The sequence below is a fragment of the Artemia franciscana genome, chromosome 5 (genome assembly GCF_032884065.1).
Source record: "Artemia franciscana chromosome 5, ASM3288406v1, whole genome shotgun sequence".
Classification (NCBI taxonomy): Eukaryota; Metazoa; Arthropoda; class Branchiopoda; order Anostraca; family Artemiidae; genus Artemia; species Artemia franciscana.
This window is the reverse complement of record NC_088867.1, coordinates 17718123-17740275: the sequence shown is the minus strand read 5'-3', so window position 1 is coordinate 17740275 and position 22153 is coordinate 17718123. Positions and strand designations below refer to the sequence as shown.

At 34.2% G+C, this 22153-nt stretch overlaps 1 protein-coding gene across 2 annotated transcripts in view; it reads left to right on the top strand.

The window, feature by feature from the left end:
- Positions 1-22153, top strand: part of LOC136027043 (zwei Ig domain protein zig-8-like) — a 170214-nt gene that overhangs the window by 104840 nt on the left and 43221 nt on the right. For both annotated transcript variants that reach the window (XM_065703964.1, XM_065703965.1), the window contains exon 4: positions 10511-10677. In XM_065703964.1, the coding sequence (XP_065560036.1) occupies positions 10511-10677 (167 nt within the window). The remainder of the gene's footprint in view (positions 1-10510; positions 10678-22153) is intronic.

Genomic DNA, 22153 nt, shown 5'->3' with positions numbered 1-22153 from the left:
TTTAATTTCTTTTTTTGAAGTTTATTTATCTAATTTATTTTTTTTTGATGGCAAGTGAAATATTTTAAAGAAATGGATCGTATTTGATGGCAGCTATGCTTACAGGCCATTGCGGCCTTTTTTTTTTTTTTTTTTTTTTTGCCGATGAATGAAAGCTTATAGTATATGAAAGCTTATATTATAGTTATAGTATAGTATTTTTAAGATGAGCTGATTTTAAAGTAAGATAAACAAAATTAACGCAAAATTTTGTTAGAACCGTGCTTCAAAAATATTTTCCCCAAAATGTAGACAGAGAACTATTGTGCATAAAGGTGAGAAATTACTAGCTCTAAATGTGACTTTTAAACCTGCTGATACCTGTTTTCTATTGTTCTGTATGTTCTAGACAAAAACAGGAAGCTATGTAACGAGGATACATCAAGATTGAAAGAATGACGCGGTGTATGAAATTCAATTCGCATAATATCCCAAGCAGAATTATAGCCTGAAAAGGTTAAAAAGAACAGTTATAAATTCAATATTTATCTCATTTGTTACGAAAGTTTGTCAGATTTTTTTTTTAAGTCTCCAATAGGATGTACATCAACGTTAACTATAGATGTAAGTAGCACTTAATGGTCACTTTACAACTTCTTTCAAGACGATAAAACTTAAAATTAAGCGGTCGATTGGATGAAGTTGATAAGTTGCTACATATTATCAATTCTAGGACTCTTTTACGATTGTATTCTATTTTTAGTGTTTCTAAAGTTAAAGGGTTTCTAAAGTTGTATTGTAGATTTAGTTAAATGAAGATTAGAAGTTACGAAGTAGATCGTGCCACAATGCAAATTAAGTTGCTTTAAGCGCCTTACTCAGTTCTGTGTTAGATCTAGGCTGCGAATTTTTGTGTTTTATTAGAAGACCTATTGGAAGCAGGAGCAATGTAATCCCCAAGAATTTTGAACTGTGAAAGTTATGGATAATTCTTCTGAGCTTGGTCTGTTTTGACGGGCGTTTTCGGGCTGAAAAACCTCTTTTTAGCCAATTTATCTACCATGGGTTGCCTCCCCGTAGTAACAAAATATTTATAGGCATGAATATGTAATGAGTCGGGGGTAATAGGCTTGGAACTGTCAAAAATGACTATCGTATTGACATTTAGACTGACGAATTCAGACGATTCGAACTAAACTTATTGACGAGTTTTAGAAACTCATATCCCAGGGGTAGGTAGCATGAAATTAGGTGATATAAAATTTGTTTACTCAGGCAGGAAGGATGAGGTACATAGACAGGGAGTAGGTCTCATGACGAATAAGGAGGCTGCTAAGTCTTGTTTAGGCTGGAATGGTATTAATAATAGAAATAATAGAATGATAATTGCTCATCAAACAGTTCGTGGTAACGAACTGTAGTAAGGAGCGACCCGGCTCAATAGTAACCAAAACTCTAAAATATGGAATTTTGATACCAGTAGCTATATCAAAAGAATTGTATTTTAATGCTGATTTTAAATATATAAGTTTCATCAAGTTTAGTCTTACCCATCAAAAGTTACGAGCCTGAGAAAATTTGCGTTATTTTAGAAAATAGGGGGAAACACCCCCTAAAAGTCATAGAATCTTAACGAAAATCACACCATCAGATTCAGCGTATCAGAGAACCCTATTGTAGAAGTTTCGAGCTCCTATCTACAAAAATGTGGAATTTTGCATTTTTTGCCAGAAGGCAGATCACGGATGCGTGTTTATTTGTTTTTTTGTTTTTTTTTTTTTTTTTTTTTTTTTTCCCAGGGGTGATCGTATCGACCCAGTTGTCCTAGAATGTTGCAAGAGGGCTCATTCTAACGGAAATGAAAAGTTCTAGTGCCCTTTTTAAGTGACCAAAAAAATTGGAGGGCACCTAGGCCCCCTCCCACGCTAATTATTTTCCCAAAGTCAACGGATCAAAATTCTGAGATAGCCATTTTATTTAGCGTAGTCGAAAAACCTTATAAGTATGTCTTTGGGGACGACTTACTCCCCCACAGTCCCCGTGGGAGGGGCAACAAGTTACAAACTTTGACCTGTGCTTACATATAGTATTGGTTATTGGGAAGTATACAGGCGTTTTCAGGAGGATTTTTTGGTTGGGGGAGGGGTTGAGAAGAGGCGAATATGCTGGGGGAAGTTTCCATCGAGAATTTGTCATGGGAGAAGAAAACTTCCATGAAGGGAGATCAGGATTTACTAGCATTATTTTAAAAAAAATTAAAAAATAAATGTGAAAAAGCTTTTTCAGCTGGAAGTAAGGAACAGCAATAAAACTTAAAACAAACAGAAATTATTACCCATATAAGGGGCTCACCTCCTTATGATACCTAGCTCTTTACACTAAAGTATTTTTAGAAATTTCAACTATTTATTCTACGGCTTTTGTGATTCAGGGGTCATTCTTAATGAATTGGGATAAAATTTAAGCTTTAGTGTAAAGAGCGAGGTACTGACGATGGGGCGAATCCTCTCATATATGTAATAAAAACATGAGAATACAAAAGTTCTTTACGTAAGCTAATTTATAAGTTACGTAAATCTTTTACCAATAAAAAGATTCGTAAAAAATTAAAAGTTCTAGTTGCCTTTTTAATTAACCAAAAAATCGGAGGGCAACTAGGCTTCGCCCCCGCTCTTTTTTTCTCAAAATCATTCGATCAAAATTATGAGAAAGCCATTTAGCCCCCCCCCCAAAAAAAAAAAATATGCAAATTTCGTTTTGATTATTCCTCTGCGGAGAGCCAAAATCAAAACATGCATTGATTCAAAAACGTTCAGAAATTAAATAAAAAAACGAGTTTTTTTAACTGAAAGTAAGGAGCGACATTAAAACTTAAAACGCACAGAAATTACTTCGTATATGAAAGAGGCTGCTTCCTCATCAACTCCCCGCTCTTTACGCTAAAGTTTTTTACTGTTTTAAAAAGAAGAATTGAGAGAAAGAGTCAAACCTTAGCGTAAAGAGCGGGGCGTTGATGAGGAAGCAGCCTCTTTCATATACGAAGTAATTTCTGTGCGTTTTAAGTTTTAATGTCGCTCCTTACTTTCAGTTAAAAAAACTCGTTTTTTTTATTTAATCTTATTACTAAAAAGGTCAGGCTAGCAGTTATAGTAGTATATGCCTCTGTTGAACCGATGAACAGAGATACTAGTGACTCAGATAAATTTCGCTTACAGTTGCAGAAGCAAACAGACAGGGTCCCAGGTAGAAATATGGTGCTTTTACTAGGAGACTTTAACGCCCTGGTTAGTAGAAATAGAGACAGAAAGTATCATAGCCTAGGTAAATTTTGTGTAGCAAAAGAAAACAGTAACAGAATCTTGCAATTTTGTAGGTATAACAATCTAGTTATAACCTATACAGTGTTTGGTCATAAATGGCCCATAAGTCATTATGGCATTCATGTGATGGTAAGACAGCAAACCTTGTAGATTATGTTATGGTAAACCAAAGACTTGGAGGATCGATACAAGATACTAGGGAATATAAGAGTGCTGTTATTGATGTTTAAAGTAAAGATCACCTTCTACTAGTGCTTAGGGTTAATATAAAGCTGAAGTTTCGGAAGGGCAACTACCTCCTGGGAAGTTATGATACTGGTAGACTCCAGGATTGGAATTTGAGAGAAACTTTCCAAAAACAGATGAATACTAAACCTGAGAGTTTAAAAATTGACAATGTGAAAGGTAGTTGGAATCATTTTCGAAAAACAATTTGTGAAGTTGCTGATGGTGCCTTAGAGAAGATTGTTCAGCCAGGAATAGAAAGGAGAAGGAGTTTGTACAAAAATTATCTGAGTGAAAGATCATATGAAAGCAAAAAAAAATGTCAAGAAATTGGAGAAAGCATTTAAATATGAACCAAGGAGGTGTGAAGTGAAGGCGATGGGTAAAATTGCCGAGGATCTGGAAGATGCAGCTAAACGGTATAATGTTAAAAATATTGTACTGGCATGCTAATAAATTGAGAGGGAGTAGTCAATCAGGACCTATCCCAGACAAAGATAGGAACGGGGCTAGAATTAGTGATAAGGAAGAGTTAAAGAGAGACGGGCAGAACATTTTGAGAATGTGCTAAAACGAGATACAGTTGCAGGAAAAGACATTGAGGAAAATGAAAAATTTTATGATATCTTGGAAGTGAAAGAAGATTTGTTTTGTGGCGAAAAACTAGCGACAGTACTAAAAGGATTAAAAAAATAACCATCCAGGTAATGATAGCGTGATAAAATTGTTTCTTAAATATGATGGATCTGAGGTTAGAAATAAGGTACTGAAGATTACAAATATGATTTTTGAAAAAGAGAAAGTACCTAAAGATCTGAGGAAAACCTTAATTAAACCACTGTATAAGAAAGGCGATGAGACTGAGTGTCGTAATTATCGAGGCATTGGTCTGGTCTCTATAGGTAATTAAATAAAAAAACAAGTTTTTTTAAATGAAAGTAAGGAGCGACATTAAAACTTAAAACGAACAGAAATTACTCCGTATATGAAAGGGGCTTTTCCTCCTCGACACCCCGCTCTTTACGCTAAAGTTTTTTATTGTTTTAAACCATGGAGTTGCGAGAAAGGATCAAACTTTAGCGCAAGGAGCGGGGTGTCGAGGAGGAAAAGCCCCTTTCATATACGGAGTAATTTCTGTTCGTTTTAAGTTTTAATGTCGCTCCTTACTTTCATTTAAAAAAACTTGTTTTTTTATTTAATTTCTGAAAGTTTTTTAATTAATGCACGACTGATTTTGGCTCTCCGTACATAAATTATTAAAATGAAATTTGCATATTAATTTTTTTTTTGGCTAAATGGCTTTCTCTTAGCTTTGTTCAGGCGATTTTGAGAAATAAGGGGTGGGGAAGGATGTCTTGTTGCCCTCCAATTTTTCGGTTACTTAAAAAGGCAACTAGATCTTTTATTTTTAACGAACGTTTTTATTAGTAAAAAAAATACGTAACTTAAGAATTAACTTACGTAACAAACTTTTATATTCTTATATTTTTGATTATATATATGACGGGGTTGGTCCCCTCGTTAATACCTCGCTCTTCATACTAAATCTTGTTTTCTCCCAATTCTTTAAGAATGACCCCTGAATCAGAAAGGCCGTAGAATAAATAGTTGAAATTATTTAAAAAAAATTTAGCATAAAGAGTGAAGTGTTTATCTCCTCCTAAATACCTCGCTCTTTATGCTAAAGTATTTTTAGAACTCCTCATATGCGTAATAATCTCTGTTCCTTTTTAAGTTTTAGTGCTTCTCCTTACTTTCAATTGAAAAAACTTTGTCATGTTTATATTTTCATTGTTTTTTTTTATAGTAATGCTAGAAAGTCCTGCGCCCTTTTCATTGAATTTCTCTTCCCCCATGAAATATTCCTCCAAGGAAAGATCCTCCTATATAGCCCCCTCCCCTGAACCCCACACCCAAACCAAAAAAATCCTCCTGATAACTTCGGTACACTTCCCAGTAACCATTACTGTATGTAAACATTGGTCAAAGTTTGTAACTTGCAGCCCCTCCCCCAGGGACTGTGGGGGGTAAGTCATCCCCGAAGACATAGTTTTTATGGTTTTCGACTATGCGGAACAAAATGGCTATCTCAAAATTTTGATCTGTTGACTTTGGGAAAAAAATGAGCGTGGGAGGGGGCCTAGGTGCCCTCCAATTTTTTTGGTCACTTAAAAAGGGCACTAGAACTTTTCATTTCCGTTAGAATGAGCCCTCTTGCAACACTCTAGGACCACTTGGTCGATACGATAACCCCTGGGAAAAAAAAACAAAAAAAAAACAAATAAACACGCACCAGTGATTTGTCTTCTGGCAAAAAATACGAAATTTCATATTTTTGTAGATTGGACCTTGAAATTGTTTCTATAGGGTTCTCTGATACGCTGAATGCGATGGTGTAATTTTTGTTAAGATCCTATGACTTTTAGGGGGTGTTACCCCCTATTTTCCAAAATAAGACAAATTTTCTCAGGCTCATAACTTTTGATGACAATAACTAAACTTGATGAAACTTATATATTTGAAATCAGCATAAAAATCCGATTCTTTTGATATATCTTTTAGCACCGAAATTCCGTTTTTTAGAGTTTTGTTTACTATTGAGCCGGGTCGCTCCTTACTACAGTTCGTTACCACGAACTGTTTGACAAATTACTTAGTAATATAATACTTTTTAGACTTAGAGACTATAGACAAAGTTTTAAGAGAACAAGAGCGGGGCGTTGATGAGGAAGCAGCCTCTTTCATATACGAAGTAATTTCTGTTCGTTTTAAGTTTTAATGTCGCTCCTTACTTTCAGTTAAAAAAATTTGTTTTTTTTTATTTAATTTCTGAACGTTTTTGAATCAATACATGTTTTGATTTTGGCTCTCCGCAGAGGAATAATTAAAACGAAATTTGCATTTTTTGTTTTTTTTGGCTAAATGGCTTTCTCATAATTTTGATCGAATGATTTTAAGAAAAAAAGAGCGGGGGAGGAAGCCTAGTTGTCCTCCGATTTTTTGGTCAATTAAAAAGGCAACTAGAACTTTTAATTTTTTACGAATATTTTCATTAGTAAAAGATTTACGTAACTTATAAATTAGCTTACGTAAAGAACCTTTGTATTCTCATATTTTTATTACATATATGAGGGGGTTCGCCCCCTTGTCAGATCTTCGCTCTTTACACTAAAGCTTAAATTTTGTCCCAATTCATTAAGAATGACCCCAGAATCACAAAAGCCGTAGAATAAATAGTTGAAATTACTAAAAATACTTTAACGTAAAGAGCGAGGTATTAGGAGGAGGTGAGCCCCTCAAATGGGTAATAATTTCTGTTTGTTTTAAGTTTTAATGCTGTTCCTTACTTCCAGCTGAAAGAACTTTTTCATATTTATTTTTTCATTGTGTTTTTAAATAATGCTAGTAAATCCTGCGCTCCCTTCATGGAGATTTTCTTCCCCCATGACAAACTATCGATGGAAAGTTCCCCCAGCATATCCCCCTCTTCTCAACCCCTTCTCCAACCAAAAAAATCCTCCTGAAAACGCCTGTACACTTCCCAATAACCATTACTATATGTAAGCATTGGTCAAAGTTTGTAACTTGTTGCCCCTCCCATGGGGACTGTGGGGGAGTAAGTCGTCCCCAAAGACATAGTTATAAGGTTTTTCAACTACGTTGAATAAAATGGCTATCTCAGAATTTTGACCCGTTGACTTTGGTAAAATAATTAGCGTGGGAGGGGGCCTAGGTGCCCTCCAATTTTTTTGGTCACTTAAAAAGGGCACTAGAACTTTTCACTTCCGTTAGAATGAGCCCTCTTGCAACATTTTAGGACAGCTGGGTCGATACGATCACCCCTGGGAAAAAAAAACAAACAAAAAAACAAATAAACACGCATCCGTGATCTGCCTTCTGGCAAAAAATACAAAATTCCACATTTTTGTAGATAGGAGCTTGAAACTTCTACAGTAGGGTTCTCTGATATGCTGAATCTGATGGTTTGATTTTCGTTAAGATTCTATGACTTCTAGGGGGCGTGTCCCCCTATTTTCTAAAATAACGCAAATTTTCTCAGGCTCGTAACTTTTGATGGGTAAGACTAAACTTGATGAAACTTATATATTTAAAATCAGCATTAAAATGCGATTCTTTTGATGCAGGTATTGGTATCAAAATTCCATTTTTTAGAGTTTTGGTTACTATTGAGCCGGGTCGCTCCTTACTACAGTTCGTTACTACGAACTGTTTGATAAATGAGAAGTGCCTTAGCCGTCGAACACCTTTGACAAATTTAGTTTTCATTTTTATTGATTATGATCAAGCATTCGATTAGCAAAGGTCTTATCCTTGTATGGTATACCAGACAAACACATTAAAGGGAATAGTGTTATGTACGAGAATAACACTGCTGCGGTTAAGGTAGGAAATTAGATTAGCAGCTGGTTTTGTTTAATTTAATCAGCAGTTAAAAAAGTATGTGTTCGATCCCCATTTATATGGATCATTTTAATGGATTTTTTCTTAAGGACCACACAAAAGGCAATGGGAGAGCACCAAATCAAATGGGGAGGAAATATTCTCCTGGACTTAGACTATGCTGATAATTTAAGCTTCCTAGATGAAAGTGTGAGCAAAATGAATGAACTTTTAGAGGCTTTGCGAGTTCAGGATGCTAGAGTAGGTTTAACAAATTAACATTAAGAAGACTAACTCACTACGGCTAGTAATAAGTGAAGGTGGAAAGGTGACAAAAAGATTGATCACGTGAGTAGCTTCACTCACTTTGGTAGTATTATTAGTAAAGACGGTGGGAGCAGCAACGATGTTACAAGTAGAATAGCCAAGGCTCAGGATATTTTTTTTTCACAGTTAAAAAGAAGTCTGGAAGAATAGGAAGACAAGTCTGCAAACCAAGATTAGAATATTGGAAGACAGTGATGACAGTGGTCAAGTATGGTTCTGTAGCATGGGCGTTCCAAAAAGCGGATGAAAATTTACTAGACGTTTTCTAGAGAAATGGCTTACAGATTGTTCTGGGTATCCGGCTGACTAACCGTATTTGAAACAGTAGGCTGTAAGAAAAATGTGGTTAAATCCCACTTCCTTGGGCTATAATGAAAGAAATGTTGAGATGGCTACGGCACGTTCTGTGGATGAAGAATGAAAAATTGCCGAAGATTGTCTTTTTCGGCCAACCGTCTAGGGCTGAATGGAAAGCAGATCGTCCTCGTGTGGGGTGGGAGGACGTCACGTTGAAAGATTTAAAGGGAATGAGAACTTCCTGGGAGGGTGCGAGGAGGGAGCCTTTGAATAGATTGGGATGGAGGAGGAGCGTGCGTAGCTGTGTTGGTCTCAGGCGGCTTGGTGCTTCGGTGAGTTGTTAGTGGTAGTAGTGGTAGCAGCGGTATGTTTAAAAAATATAAAAAATAATGAATAAGACTGGTGCCTTGATTCAAATACGAACTATGACTTTTTTACCTGATTTTAGATTCAACTTTGCTAGAGTGTAAAATTCACATGCTTCTTAGATATTTAAATACAGCATTTTACCTATTGAGATTTGTATTGGCTGCAGCCAAAAGTAAGTTTTAACAATTCAAAATTTATCAGTAAATACCTTTTTAGAAGTAATTCAAGTTAGTGTTGACTTTTGCACTGTTTGTACTGTTTTCATTATTCAGGCTCTCATTTCATTTTTCAAAAGGTGAGATGAGGCTTTTTGTGGAAACTACTGAGGGATCTCTTAATTAAATCCTGCTATGAAAATCTTCTGTCTTGCTCTTTTAACTATTACCAGTTTAGCCCTAAAGGGGCAACAATTAATCCGCGGTGAACCCAATAGCCGACTCTAGAGAAGCAACATTTTTGAAAAATACGCGTGTTTAATCATTTTCTTTAGGAAAAACCACTATTTGTCTAAAATTGTATGTATTTTAACATTGCGTTTTTAACACTTACAAAAGGGACTATGTATAACAATATTTTTTCAAATGAGCCCTTAAGAATCTCACTGTGATGTTTCTGTGCCCCACTAGTGCCAACTAAAAAGAAGAAGGTAAGCATAAATGAAAGGGGACATGTTATTGCTTCACTTGCGAAAAAGTGATTTTCCTCGCTGGTCAAGATGGGGGACAGTAATTGGTGCAGTTGTCATGCTAATATTTTGAGGTCTTAGGGTATTTTTCGAAGTTCTCACTAGATTTTTTTGCGACAAGCTTTTACCATTAGCACTGATTATTATAGCAAATGCCATTCATACAACAGATTCAAGTTGCGATGCTTCGTCACTTGACGTTTTTTGTTTTTTTTTCAAAACGCGTTTTCAAGTTTTAGGTTACTATGGGCTAGGGTTAACGCTTTGGTTGGACACTGGATTGATGCTCTTCTTAGCAATACAGTCCCTGGGGCTATCACCGCAATGGCAAGGTTGGGTGAAAATGTTGCTACTTTTCACTGTAAAAACAGTCCCTTCAGCCAAAACGCCAAATTGACACCCTATCCACCGGCAATAGCTTTGGAGGATCTTCATGGACTAGAGTTCGTTCTTTAATAGGTTGCCCCTGAGAGGGCAACCATGATAGGTTTAATTTAACCTACAAAGTATTCTTTCATATCTGAAAAATTAGTCTTATTAAACCAGACTGAGGGAATTTACCATTAAAATAAAAGCTAAACCAGACCAATGTTTGTTTTCAAAAACTTTTGTTTATGTCGCTTGGATGCTTTCTACGCTGACAGCTAAGTTTTAAGCTTAGTTTATTCTTTTTTCTTTGCTATTAACCGCTTCACCTCGAAAATATTGAACCGCTTCACCTCTAAAAAACAAATTTTCATGCTAATGCCTAGAATCAGTATCTATTGAAAAATTCTCCCTCCAGTCCTTAATTTCTTTCACCTAAGCTGGTACTTTTTGCAAAGCAGCTTTTTACTCATGTTTTCTTTTTTGTACTCAGAAGGTATTACTTCATTTATGGCGCTCTTTATGATGGATTTTCTTTCAGTACCAACGATAGAAATTAAAGGAGATCCTGACATTTACGTAATGGCTGGAAGTAGTGTCAATTTAAATTGTGTCATAACTGGTTACATTGATGAACCAGCATTTGTCCTTTGGAGGCATCATGGTAAAGAAACAGTACAAACTGTTATTTCCAGCGATTCCACGCAGGTAACTATTTTTTCTAATTTTGACTCGGCGGTACGAAATAGGAAGCTAAATATTGTAAAAATCTTTTGCTAAGAACGTCTCTCGTTACAAAACACAAAATTGCAAAGAAAAGACAAACGAGGAAAATAAACAGCCAGTGGAAAAATTGAAAATTATGCAAATATTTCGGTCAAGATCTCCGCATAACCGCGCTCAGTGCAGAATAAACAGATAAAAAAAAAACATACCTTAAAACAAAACACAAAACTAAAATATGATGATCCTCTTTAAGTGATGATGAAAGGGTAACTGAATAAAAAACACACTATCCTCGTTCTTCTTTTCTTTGCGTTTTTGTGTTTTGTCATGATTAGCCGATGTGGTGTCAGAAATTATTTATCTTTTGTTGAAAATTTCTTTTTTGTTTCTTTTATTTTTCTTCATTTGAAATTTTAGAGCTCACTGGCTTTTGTCAAAAGTGCTGATATTCATAATTTTCTGCCAAATACTATATTAACAAAGGAACTTTTTGTTTTAATCGAGCCCACCTCCAGTAGCATTTTTAAAATGATAGAATAGAAGCCGAACCGGACCTACGTCAAACCATCATATCTATATATATAAAAATAAGTTGTCTGTGTGTTATGTCTGTTACACAATGTCTGTTACGCCAGATTATATCTTCTATATATATAAAAATAAGTTGTATGTATTTTTGTGTTGAGGGTTTGGATATGACGTCTGAAAAATAAAGAAGAAAAAGAACACAAACTAAAATGTAAAAACTTCTACCAGATTTTAGTAAAAAAAAACAAAAGTTCGGCCATATGTATCTCATAGTGACGCTGAAAAATAAAGAAGAAAAAGAAAACTGAAAAAAGAAAAAAGGTAAAAAACTAAAAAAAAACTAAAAAAAAGCTAAAAAAACTAAAAAAAAGAAAAAACTAAAAAAAACTGGGAGTTGCACAAATATTTCAATATATTTTGACAATAGATTAAAGTAATTCGAAAACCTTAAAACAGAAAGTGTCAATGTTAGAATGAACATTGACAAATTGAAGAAAACAAATCAATAAAAAGAAGAAACTAAAAAAAAAAAAAAACTAAAAACGAAACTGTATCTATATCTATAAAAATAAGTTGTATATATGCATGTTTCTTTGTTTGTGGGTTTGCATTTGACGTGTGTCCCACCTGTGAATATATATATATATATATATATATATATATATATATATATATATATATATATATATATATATATATATATATATATATATATATATATATATATATATATATATATATATATATATATATATATATATATATATATATATATATATATATATATATATATATATGTATATATATATATATATATATATATATATATATATATATATATATATATATATATATATATATATATATATATATATATATATATATATATATATATATATATATATATATATATATATATATATATATATATATATATATATATATATATATATATATATATATATATATATATATATATATATATATATATATATATATATATATATATATTCACAGGTGGGACACAGGGCCACAACTACAATGGCGCGTAACTAATATGGCGCGTAACGACTTACGCGCGCGGTGGGGCTTGGGGGGGGGGGTGCGAAGCGTCCCCACCAACTAGGTGTTGGGGTGGCGCGAAGCGCCACCCCAACAGCTAATACTATAAAAGAAAACAATCCATAAAAAGGAACTTTCCTTTGCTGCAATCAAAGGCGCCCTCCCACCACAGGAAGCCTTTCTCACGGTGGCCTATATTACCATTTCAAATCTTTTCCAAATGGGTGGCCCGTCATGTCTCCCACACAAAAATTGAAAAATCTCAGTATTTTCAAAAAGGGGAAAAATGAAAAATAATAACCATTTAATCGTCCTGTGGTGGCGCAGTGGATTTGACCTTAGCTTTATCCTTTATCTTTGGTAATACGGGACCCAGAGATCGAATCACGCTGCAGGAATGCACTGCAGGCCGACGCAGGGACCATAGTAGTCAAGAAGCGTCGTTAATTCTTAAATAAATAAAATAAATAACCATTTAAGAGAAAAAACCATCACTATTTAATGAAAATAACAGAACAAAAACTTTTCCATTATTATAACGTTCCTTTAGTTTGTTATGATAACTAATTATAAATCTAGCCTTCAACTTTTCTCTGTAAAACCTATTTTAGCTGCCTTGAACAAAGGAGTTTGACCACAAGTTCCTAGAGTACTGATTAAAGCTAAAGGAACTTTGATTTTCTGGAAAAAAATAGAAAAAACGTCGGCAAGGTAAGATTAGAGTCCGTTCTTAAGACTAAAAAAAATCGTCAGAAAAAGTAAAATACTAGCAAATTGATTATTAAATAACTGCCTGGAAAATATATTTCACCATGAAAAAAACTGCATAAAGAATTTTTCAGTGAGTTAGATTGCATTAGTCTCAATATTTTGTGCTGCTTTTTTTGCATGTATTCTTGTATTTGATTTTTAACGGTTTAAAACCCGTTGGCAACCTACAACCATAGAAAACTCAGTGGACAAGAGCCTAAATAATAAACTTTATCTCACGAAGGGCAAAAACAGAAGTTTCATTGCTTTATCATCAATTCGTTATTTAAACGTATAATCTATAATTTAATTGTAAGGAAATGGCGAAACTTGGTGAATAAACATTTAAGACTACCTTACTAACGCCACAGAAGATTTTTAGATAGTCATTTATGTTTGAATCACAGTACACTGTTTTATTTATCCCAAATTCAGGCTAAAGTCAAAAACAAAGAGAGAGTATAATTTATGTTTGAAATAACATAACAGATGGCTAGATCGGTATGGTAAAAAAAAAGATTGTGGGGAAAATTGAACTTGGAGAATAGAACAAGTGAAATTGAAATAGTAAAAGGAGAAAAATTGGTCTATTCGGGTTTTTTACCTGTTTTTTAGACGAGATTATCATCTGAGATTTCTTTTATCTATGACGGCACGATTTTTCCTAGTCTTCAGCATATTTTACTATTATTTACGGAATCTATCCTTTCCAAAAGCCGCCCTCCCTTGGGCTATAATGGAATAGCACTTCAGAACACACTGGAGACCAAATATCTTATTCTTTCGAAGGGAAATAGTTCTTCACCAGGCTATTCCTGAGGAAGAGCTAAAGGTTAAAAAAGGAATCTGATCGACAAAATATCGCCATTAATTAATAGAAAATTAACTGTTTGAAGAAGCTTTTGATGTAGCTAGACGAAAAAAAAACAATAGTTCTTATTGCTGCAATTTTCATTTAAAGACAAAAAAATGTTTCTCTGTTGTGTCAATGTAATAGTTTTGAGTCCACTCGGTGCTTTAAAAGATGGAGCTGAAACTTTTTTTTATGTTAGTTCTGAATAACTGTTTAATAATAAATTTTATATTGCTAGATAATTAAAGTTTGAGTTCCATCTTCTCTCGTATAGAATTTCCTAAATAAAGTCGCTAACTTACTCCTGATTCCTCATTTATTAACATTTAGAAAGATACAAAAACTGTTCATTCAAAAAAGTATCTTAAAAGATTTTTATTGGGAAATATTAACATTTCCTGACATGTTACCAACTTTTTGTGTCCCTCTCCCGAAAAGCTGTTGCCAACATGCCTTAGAAGCATACTAAATTCTGAATTGGCAAGAGCTAAACAAAAGTAAGTTAAATATATTTTTTTTATTTATGTAAGTTTTATACTATACAACAGAGTTGAATCGAAAAACTATGTCCCTAATCTGATTAAATTAAAAAAACAAGTTTTTTTTAACTGCAAGTAAGGAACGACATTAAAACTCAAATGAACAGAAATTATTCAAAGGGTTACCCCCTCCTCAACGCCCCATTCTTTACGCTAAAGTTTGACTCTTTCTCACAACTCCCTTTCTCACAGAAAAAATAGCGTAAAGAGCGAGGCGTTCCCCTTTGTATTTTTGTTAAAAAAAAAAAAATCTATAAAAATTGCAAAATAGTTTTACTCGTGTAAATCAATGTATGTCTGTTAGCTTTTTAAATAACTTCTGATGTCCCACAGTGTAATTCCTTGGAAGGAGGTGGCAATGAATATTTTTCTTATATCTAAAATTCCCTTCACTAAACGGAGCTCAGTCTCCTAGTGCTGCATGATAAAACTGATCATAATAGAAAAAGAGAATGGGTATGTACAGCTTAGACATGCACACAAAATTTCTAAATTATGAGAAAATGAACATATTTTGCTTAAATTCACTTTATTTTATTCTCATCAGACACTTCCTATAGCATGTTGATGCAGAGATAAATGTTTCAAAAGTAGTGCTGACGTTACGTGAAATGCGACTACTTTAAGTCTTAATTCTTAGTACATATATGTCAGTTCATTTTTGGGAGTTGGTTAAAAAAAAATATTTAGAAAAGCGAAAATACCAAGACGTCAGCATGATATTATGCATACAGCCAGTTTTACATTCATGGGCTAGTATGTGAATCACAAACGTAAGGAATAGGTTGTTATCAGCGCTTATTAGGAATTTCAATTAAATAGAAGAGAATCTGGACCTATATTGGAGTTTCTTTCAATACTGGAAATAAAAATTAAAACAATTATACGAATCCTGGATCGGATCCCCCTCTACCAAATTCCATGATAAAACTACAACCGATTTGACCCATCTAGCTATAGTACGAATATTATTATAAAAAGCACGAAGGCTTATTTTCTTGTTCATTCTGGAAATTATATTCACTGTTTATCTACCGACTTATTTTTCAATGATTCCATTTCTGTCTTATTTACAGATATGGAGGGTGTATTCATTTCAACTTTTGAAAGTTTTAGAACAATCTAATCTTAGCTGGTAGATTTTAGGAAGTAAAAACACCTTAAATATTAGGAACACAAATTTGACTTTTGCAAACGTGTTGAAACAGGAAGCATAGAGCCTTTTTACAATTTAGCCATTAACTAGGCGCGCCTTTTTACTTGATGATTAGGTTTCCAAGGCATAGGCAAACAAGTAATCCTTATAGGCTTGCCCGCTTAGAGTCTGAGGTGGACCACCGTGTTCTAGGATTAACACCTGAACGACAAGTCCCCTGGACTCGCAGGCAAACGGGGACACCTATAGCTTCCCAAGTGTTTTTTTTTAACTGGCACAGGCAAATGGTGGGAGTAGCTATGATTCTCAAATTGTACAAATACTTGTGTATTAGCTTTTGGAGAGGCACGTCCGTCTAGAGTCTCAGGCAGGTTGACCAAGTTATAGGATTGACCCATGACCGTTAAGTAGCATGGAATCGCAGGAAAACAAGCGTACAGTCCAAAGCAAAACAGGGCTCACCTGCCTACCTGGAGTGTCGGGCCAGATTTACCACCCAATTCATAGGTTTCTACAGTTAAGCTAAAAGTAAAAGAAAATTAATATTGATTTGACTTATTATGAATTGTGATAGACCTCTTAGGCCACTTGTTTTCTCGTTTACCTTTTACTAAAACCGAGCACTGATTAAATTTAAATTTAGATAATAAAAATTTATGTGCTTCAGGATCAGATCTGACACTTAAAACGAGCAAGAATTTTAAAGTCGCTTAATAAATTATAGTTTTTTTCCAAATTATTGGGAGGGCTTCCTTCCTAAATAATCTTGCCTACATATCTAAGAAGTATGCCAAATTCTGAATGGGAACAACTAAAAATATTACATAAATGTTGAATTTCTTTCTAATGGAAGTGTTCTATGTAGAATAACAAGATCTAATCACGAGACTGAACTGAATTAATTAAAAGCAAGAAAAGCAAAACAAAACATAAAATGTTTAATAGCGCATTTCATTCCCTGAGAGCGGTTTTGTCGTAACTACGGTTTTCAAATTCTGAGAAAAACAACTTTGAAGTTTTCACCTTTACTGGAACTTACACGGTACAACCGATTTTCTTCGCAAATACATCAAAAAAAGAGAACAAATAACTAGGAGGGTCTCCTGAATATGAGATGGAGAAGGTGAAGTTTTCATTGTCAAAACGTGAAATGAAATACAGATACGACAATCCGGCCTTACCGAAATTTTAGTAAACTTAGATACGACAAAATGGTGTGGGCTGCCTATTCTTTTCACCATGAAGATACGACAAACGAGTCCTGATACAGCAATACTATTTGAAAAAGTATAAAAATTAAAAAAAACTCAGAAACATTCATTTTTTTTAGTTTATTTACGTTTTGATTCAATGGAATCCTCCTCTGGACATGGATCTCGCTCAGACGGAGAGGCTTCCAAACGTTCAGTATCCCCCTTGGACTTGTAGTACTGTTCAATCTTGGTTTCAAAATACTTCTGGTCTTGGTTGGGGATGAACTTCAGGAAATAATTAACATCTTTGATTTTCAAGAAGAACCAAAACTAAGTTACTTTGTGCATTTGTAGAAGAATCTCAAAAATTATTTAAACAAAAATCTTCATAAATCGTCTTGTAATACCTTGCTTTATTTTAATTTTGATATTTGATATATTGCAAGACTTTAGCTTCAGCATGAATCCAGATATTTGTGGGACGTGAGTAAACCCGATGAATCAAACAGCTATTGGTATTGAACAGTAAGTAAGGAGTGACCCGGCTCAATAGTAACCAAAACTCTAAAAACAGAGTTTTGATATCAATAGATACATCGAAAATATTGGCTTATTATGTTGATTATGGTTGATTATTGGTTTATTATGTTAATATATAGGTTCCATTAAGTTTAGTCTTACCCATCAAAGGCTACGAGCCTGAGAAAACATATCTGATTTTCGAAAAGAGGGGTAGCACCCACTAAAAGCCGTAGAAGCTTAATGGAAATTACACCATCATATTTAAGTTATCAGAGATCCCTACTGTAGAGGTTTCAAGCTCCTATCTGTATTTTTTGCCAGAAGAGACATCACGAATGCGTGCTTATTTGTTTTTTTTTCAGAGGTAATTGTATCAACCCATTGGTCCTAAAATATAGAGTGAGGGCTCATTTGAACATAAATTAAAGCTCTAGTGCCCTTTTTAAGGGACAAAAAACATTTGAGGACAACAAGGCCCCCTCCCAAGCCTATTATTTTCTCAAAATCATCCGATCAAAATTTTGAAATAGCCATTTTGTTCAACATAGTTGAAAAGCCGAATAACTATGCCTTTGGATATAACATGACCCCCCACAGCCCCTGGAAAAGGTGTTTAAGCCAAAAAACTGTCAATTGTTTACGTATAGTCTAGTATCTATTATTGAGAAGAATGCATACATTTTTCGGAGCGAATTTTCTATTGGGGGATTTCCCGCGGGTAGAAGTTCCCATTCGGAAGGAGGTTTCCATGGAGTGAATTTTTCTGAGGAAATTTTACACTAGAGGAATTTTCCAAAATTCCTATACGAAATTTTTCTTATGTCTTGCTTGCCACTCTATTTTACGCGTGGAGATGTTAAGGGTAGTTGTCCAAGGTAAATTTTCACCAGGATTGAATTGTCTGTAGAATATATCCGTGGGTAGGAGGGATTTTTCCGTAAAGATGGAGCAAGATTTCCTGGTACTATTTGAAAAAAGATCAGAAATTAAACGAAAATAACGATTTTTTGTAAGTAAGAAAGTAAGTTTTCTAAATAAGTAAGGAGTACCATTAAAACTTAAGACGAATATAAATAAATACGAATATGAGGGGGTTTCCCCTCCTGAATACCTCACTCGTTACGTTAAAGTTGGAATTTCGTCCCAACTCTTTGAGAAAGACTCCTGAAACACCGTTTAATTAGAACAATGAGAAGCTTTTTTAAAAGCCTTAGAAAACTTTAGCGTAAAGAGCAAGGTTTTGAGGAGGAGGCAACCCCTCTCATATACGTAATAATTCCTGCTCGTTGTAAGTTTCGATTTTACTTCTTGCTTTCGGTTGAAAAACCCTTTTTTTAAATTTAATTTTCTGGAAAGGGCTAGTGCTACCAGGATCTTTTTTTAATCAAGATTTTAATAGGAACATTCTCACTTTCCTATGTATATGAATTATTCTTATCCATTCTTGTCCTAAGGCTAGGAAGGGAGGGGAAATTCACCCCATCACCCACAGCCCAGGACAGTAATGAATCACCTTTTTGGTCAAAGATAAATCTAATCTGAAAAACTGAACGTTTGATATTTCAAAGTCCTGTTTATTTTCAAAGAGGGCTGAAAACCGAATTGTTTACTCTTGTTTAAATAAAAGTTTTATTTGCTACACAGAAAACATTCTTGTGAGAGCTCAGGATGACCCAATAATACGAAAAGAATATAATTTAACTTTCAAGTAATTCATTTTCATCAAACAGTTCGTGGTAACGAACTGTTGCAAGGTGTGACCCGGCTCAATAGTAACCAAAACTTAAAAAACGGGATTTTCATACTAATAGATACATCAAAAGAATCAAATTTTTATGCTGATTTTAAATATATAAGTTTAATCAAATTTAGTCTTACCTATCTAAAGTTATGTGCCCTAGAAAATTTGCCTTATTTTAGAAAATAGGGAGGAAACACCCCCTAAATGTCACAGTATCCTAATGAAAATCACATTCAACGTATCAGAGAATCCTACCGTAGAAGTTTCAAGCTCCTATCTACAAAAATGTGGAATTATATTATTTTTTTGCCAAAAGGCTGATCGCGGGTGCGTGTTTATTTTTTTTTTCCAGGAGTGATTGTATCAACACAGTGGTCCTAGAACGTAGCGAAAGGGCTCATTATAACGTAATTACAAGTTCTAGTGCCCTTTTTAAGTGACTAAAAAAATCGGAGGACACCTAGGCCCCCTCCCATGCTCTTTTTTTCCAAAGTCACCAGATCAAAATTTTGAGATGAAAGTTTTTTATTGATTTAAAAAATAAAGTTGTGAGAAAGGATCAAACTTTAGGGTAAAGAGCGGGACGTTGAGGAGGGAACAACCCTTTCATATACGGAGTAATTTCTGTTGGTTTTAAATTTTAGTGTCGCTCCTTACTTTCAGTTGAAAAACCTTGTTTTTTCATTCAATACCTTTTTAGAGACGCCATAAGACTTCATTGTAGCGGTATTATTTTCCTTTTTTCTAGAATACATTTCTTCAGTCTTGGAAAAAGTACTAAAGCTAATAATAAGACGCTTCCCAAAGTAGGAGGGGCTATAACCCTATATTTAATATTAGGTAATAATCATTATGTTTCTTGACAAAGATATCAGTTAAATTATTATGTTTGACCTTCTCTATTACGAAGTGGGTACAAAATAGGAAAACCTTGCTTCACCTGTAAATAAATCAACAAGCCAAATTCATTATGATAAGCCTTGAATGTGTTCATTATATTAACCGGTATCCATGGGAATCTTTCAAAATAGTGGGCAAGACCAGAAATTTCTCCACGGTTCCTGCATAGTAGAGTTAGTGTTATTAATTAATGATTTTTAACTAAATGCAATATTGAGCCAACTGAACAGTTCGAAAAGGAAATTTTTCTGATGGTATATAAAATTTTTCTGAAAGATTATATATAATAATATTTTCCTGAAATATTATTTTCAGAAATATTAAAGTCAAAATTTCCTGACGAAACCTAGAAAATATTTTTATCTTCTTCGTACTAAGTTGTGCAAGATATTTATTCACTCGAGATGGAAAAGCCCAGAATTAACCATTCACTGGTTTCATTTTTATTTTCTATGATGGGGAAAAGACTACAATGATAATTTATAATGAGAACCCCATGTAACAAAATAAAAAGTAAAATTTTATAGCTAGATGTGTGTTACATAATATCAGCCGTAGCATCTTCAAAAATAGTTGGATTCTGGCATGGATGGATCCTGTATTTTGATTGGCGGGGGGGGGGGGGTTTACAATTTTTCTTTTTAAATACATCAAAAACTTGTTCGTATGCATTTTTGTTACTTTTGTACAGGTCCGACAAGAATTTCATGGGATAGGGTTCAAAATTCAAAATTATAAGCATTAATAGAAGGGATCCATACAGTTTTGTACAGAAAATTTTTCCGCTTTGAGTTTTTCAGTTCCTTGACCAGGCGAATACAGACGGTGACTCCGAGCATCTGAGGCATTAAGTAGGCCGAGATCATAAGATTCTACAACCTGCATATTTTTTTGTCTTTATTAAGCTACCAACTTTTTTGAAACGTAATCACAGAAGGATTTGCAATGGGTACGAGTAGACAACCAAAGTCGGCCAGTGCTCCGGCACCCACATCAACATTTTACAGCAAAGGTACGCATGCTGGATCTGAATTCTTATGTTCTTTAGAACAAGGATTAGAATCGTGGTTTAGAAAACCACTTGGTCTGGGGCGGGGCCAGTGATCTGACCCTGCAAGCTCAGCCAACATGAGAATGGGAAGCTTGCCGTTTAACAAAATCCTAAGTAATATCTCAATTTTAGATGTCAGGTGAGGCAGAAAACGCCTGTCCTGCTGCAACGTCTATAGAGAGAAGAATGGCACGTTGCCTGATATAATGGAAAGGGTTTTAATCTCTAAGATTGGATGGCTAAAGCCTAGCATGGGGCTCCTCCTTATTACTATTGAGTTGTCGCTGAGTTAGGCTGATTAAAGCAATGGAATCATATTTAATATTTAAAACATATCTTTTCAGTTGATGATCGAAATAGTTTTTATACTTGTCCAGTCTTATCAGCGAGCCCTGACACTGGTGATGACTGAAATTAAAGTCGGTAGGGACTGAATGAAATTTTTGCATTTGAAACAGAGCAATGTAAATTAGTGACATAAAATTAACATTATAATTATTATTATTTTTATTATTAGCCAATAGAATTAGCAATTACTTCGACATTGGTCAAAGTTTCGCCTCCTCACATTTCACCTCCGACATTTGTCAACGTTTCAAGCGACCACTAGCCTCTTCAGGCTATTGGTTGCTTCCACACCAAAGTTGAAGAAAACAGATGTAATTTTTTTTTTGTTAACACGTCAAATTGATATTTTTCAACAAAATCCTTAACATTTTGTAATGCCAGAGTCTATATGACAGCTATCTCATATGTTGATATTTGGTCTTTAGAAAGAGACTTTCAACTGAACTACTAATACTTCGAATAACGGTGTGAACGGTAGGGGCTTGTTAAATTTAAACAAGAAAAAGAGATAAACTCTCCTGTGGATTGAAAATCCAAGATTGTTTGAAGAATGACTCAAGAAGATAATAAAATTTGAAAACCGGAAAAAAACAAAGAGTGAGAAAGAGGTTATTATAAAACTAATGAAAGATTTTGATGAAATAAATTGTATTCAGAATGCACTAAAACGATACTATGTAATAAATACAACTACATTATCGTTTCGGTTAATACATAATTTTCCAATGGGCTAAAAGTATTTTTATTCTAGGCCGTATTTGACTCCTGCTGTGTTAGTGCAAAAGTAGATTAGGATATAGATACTTTATTATAAT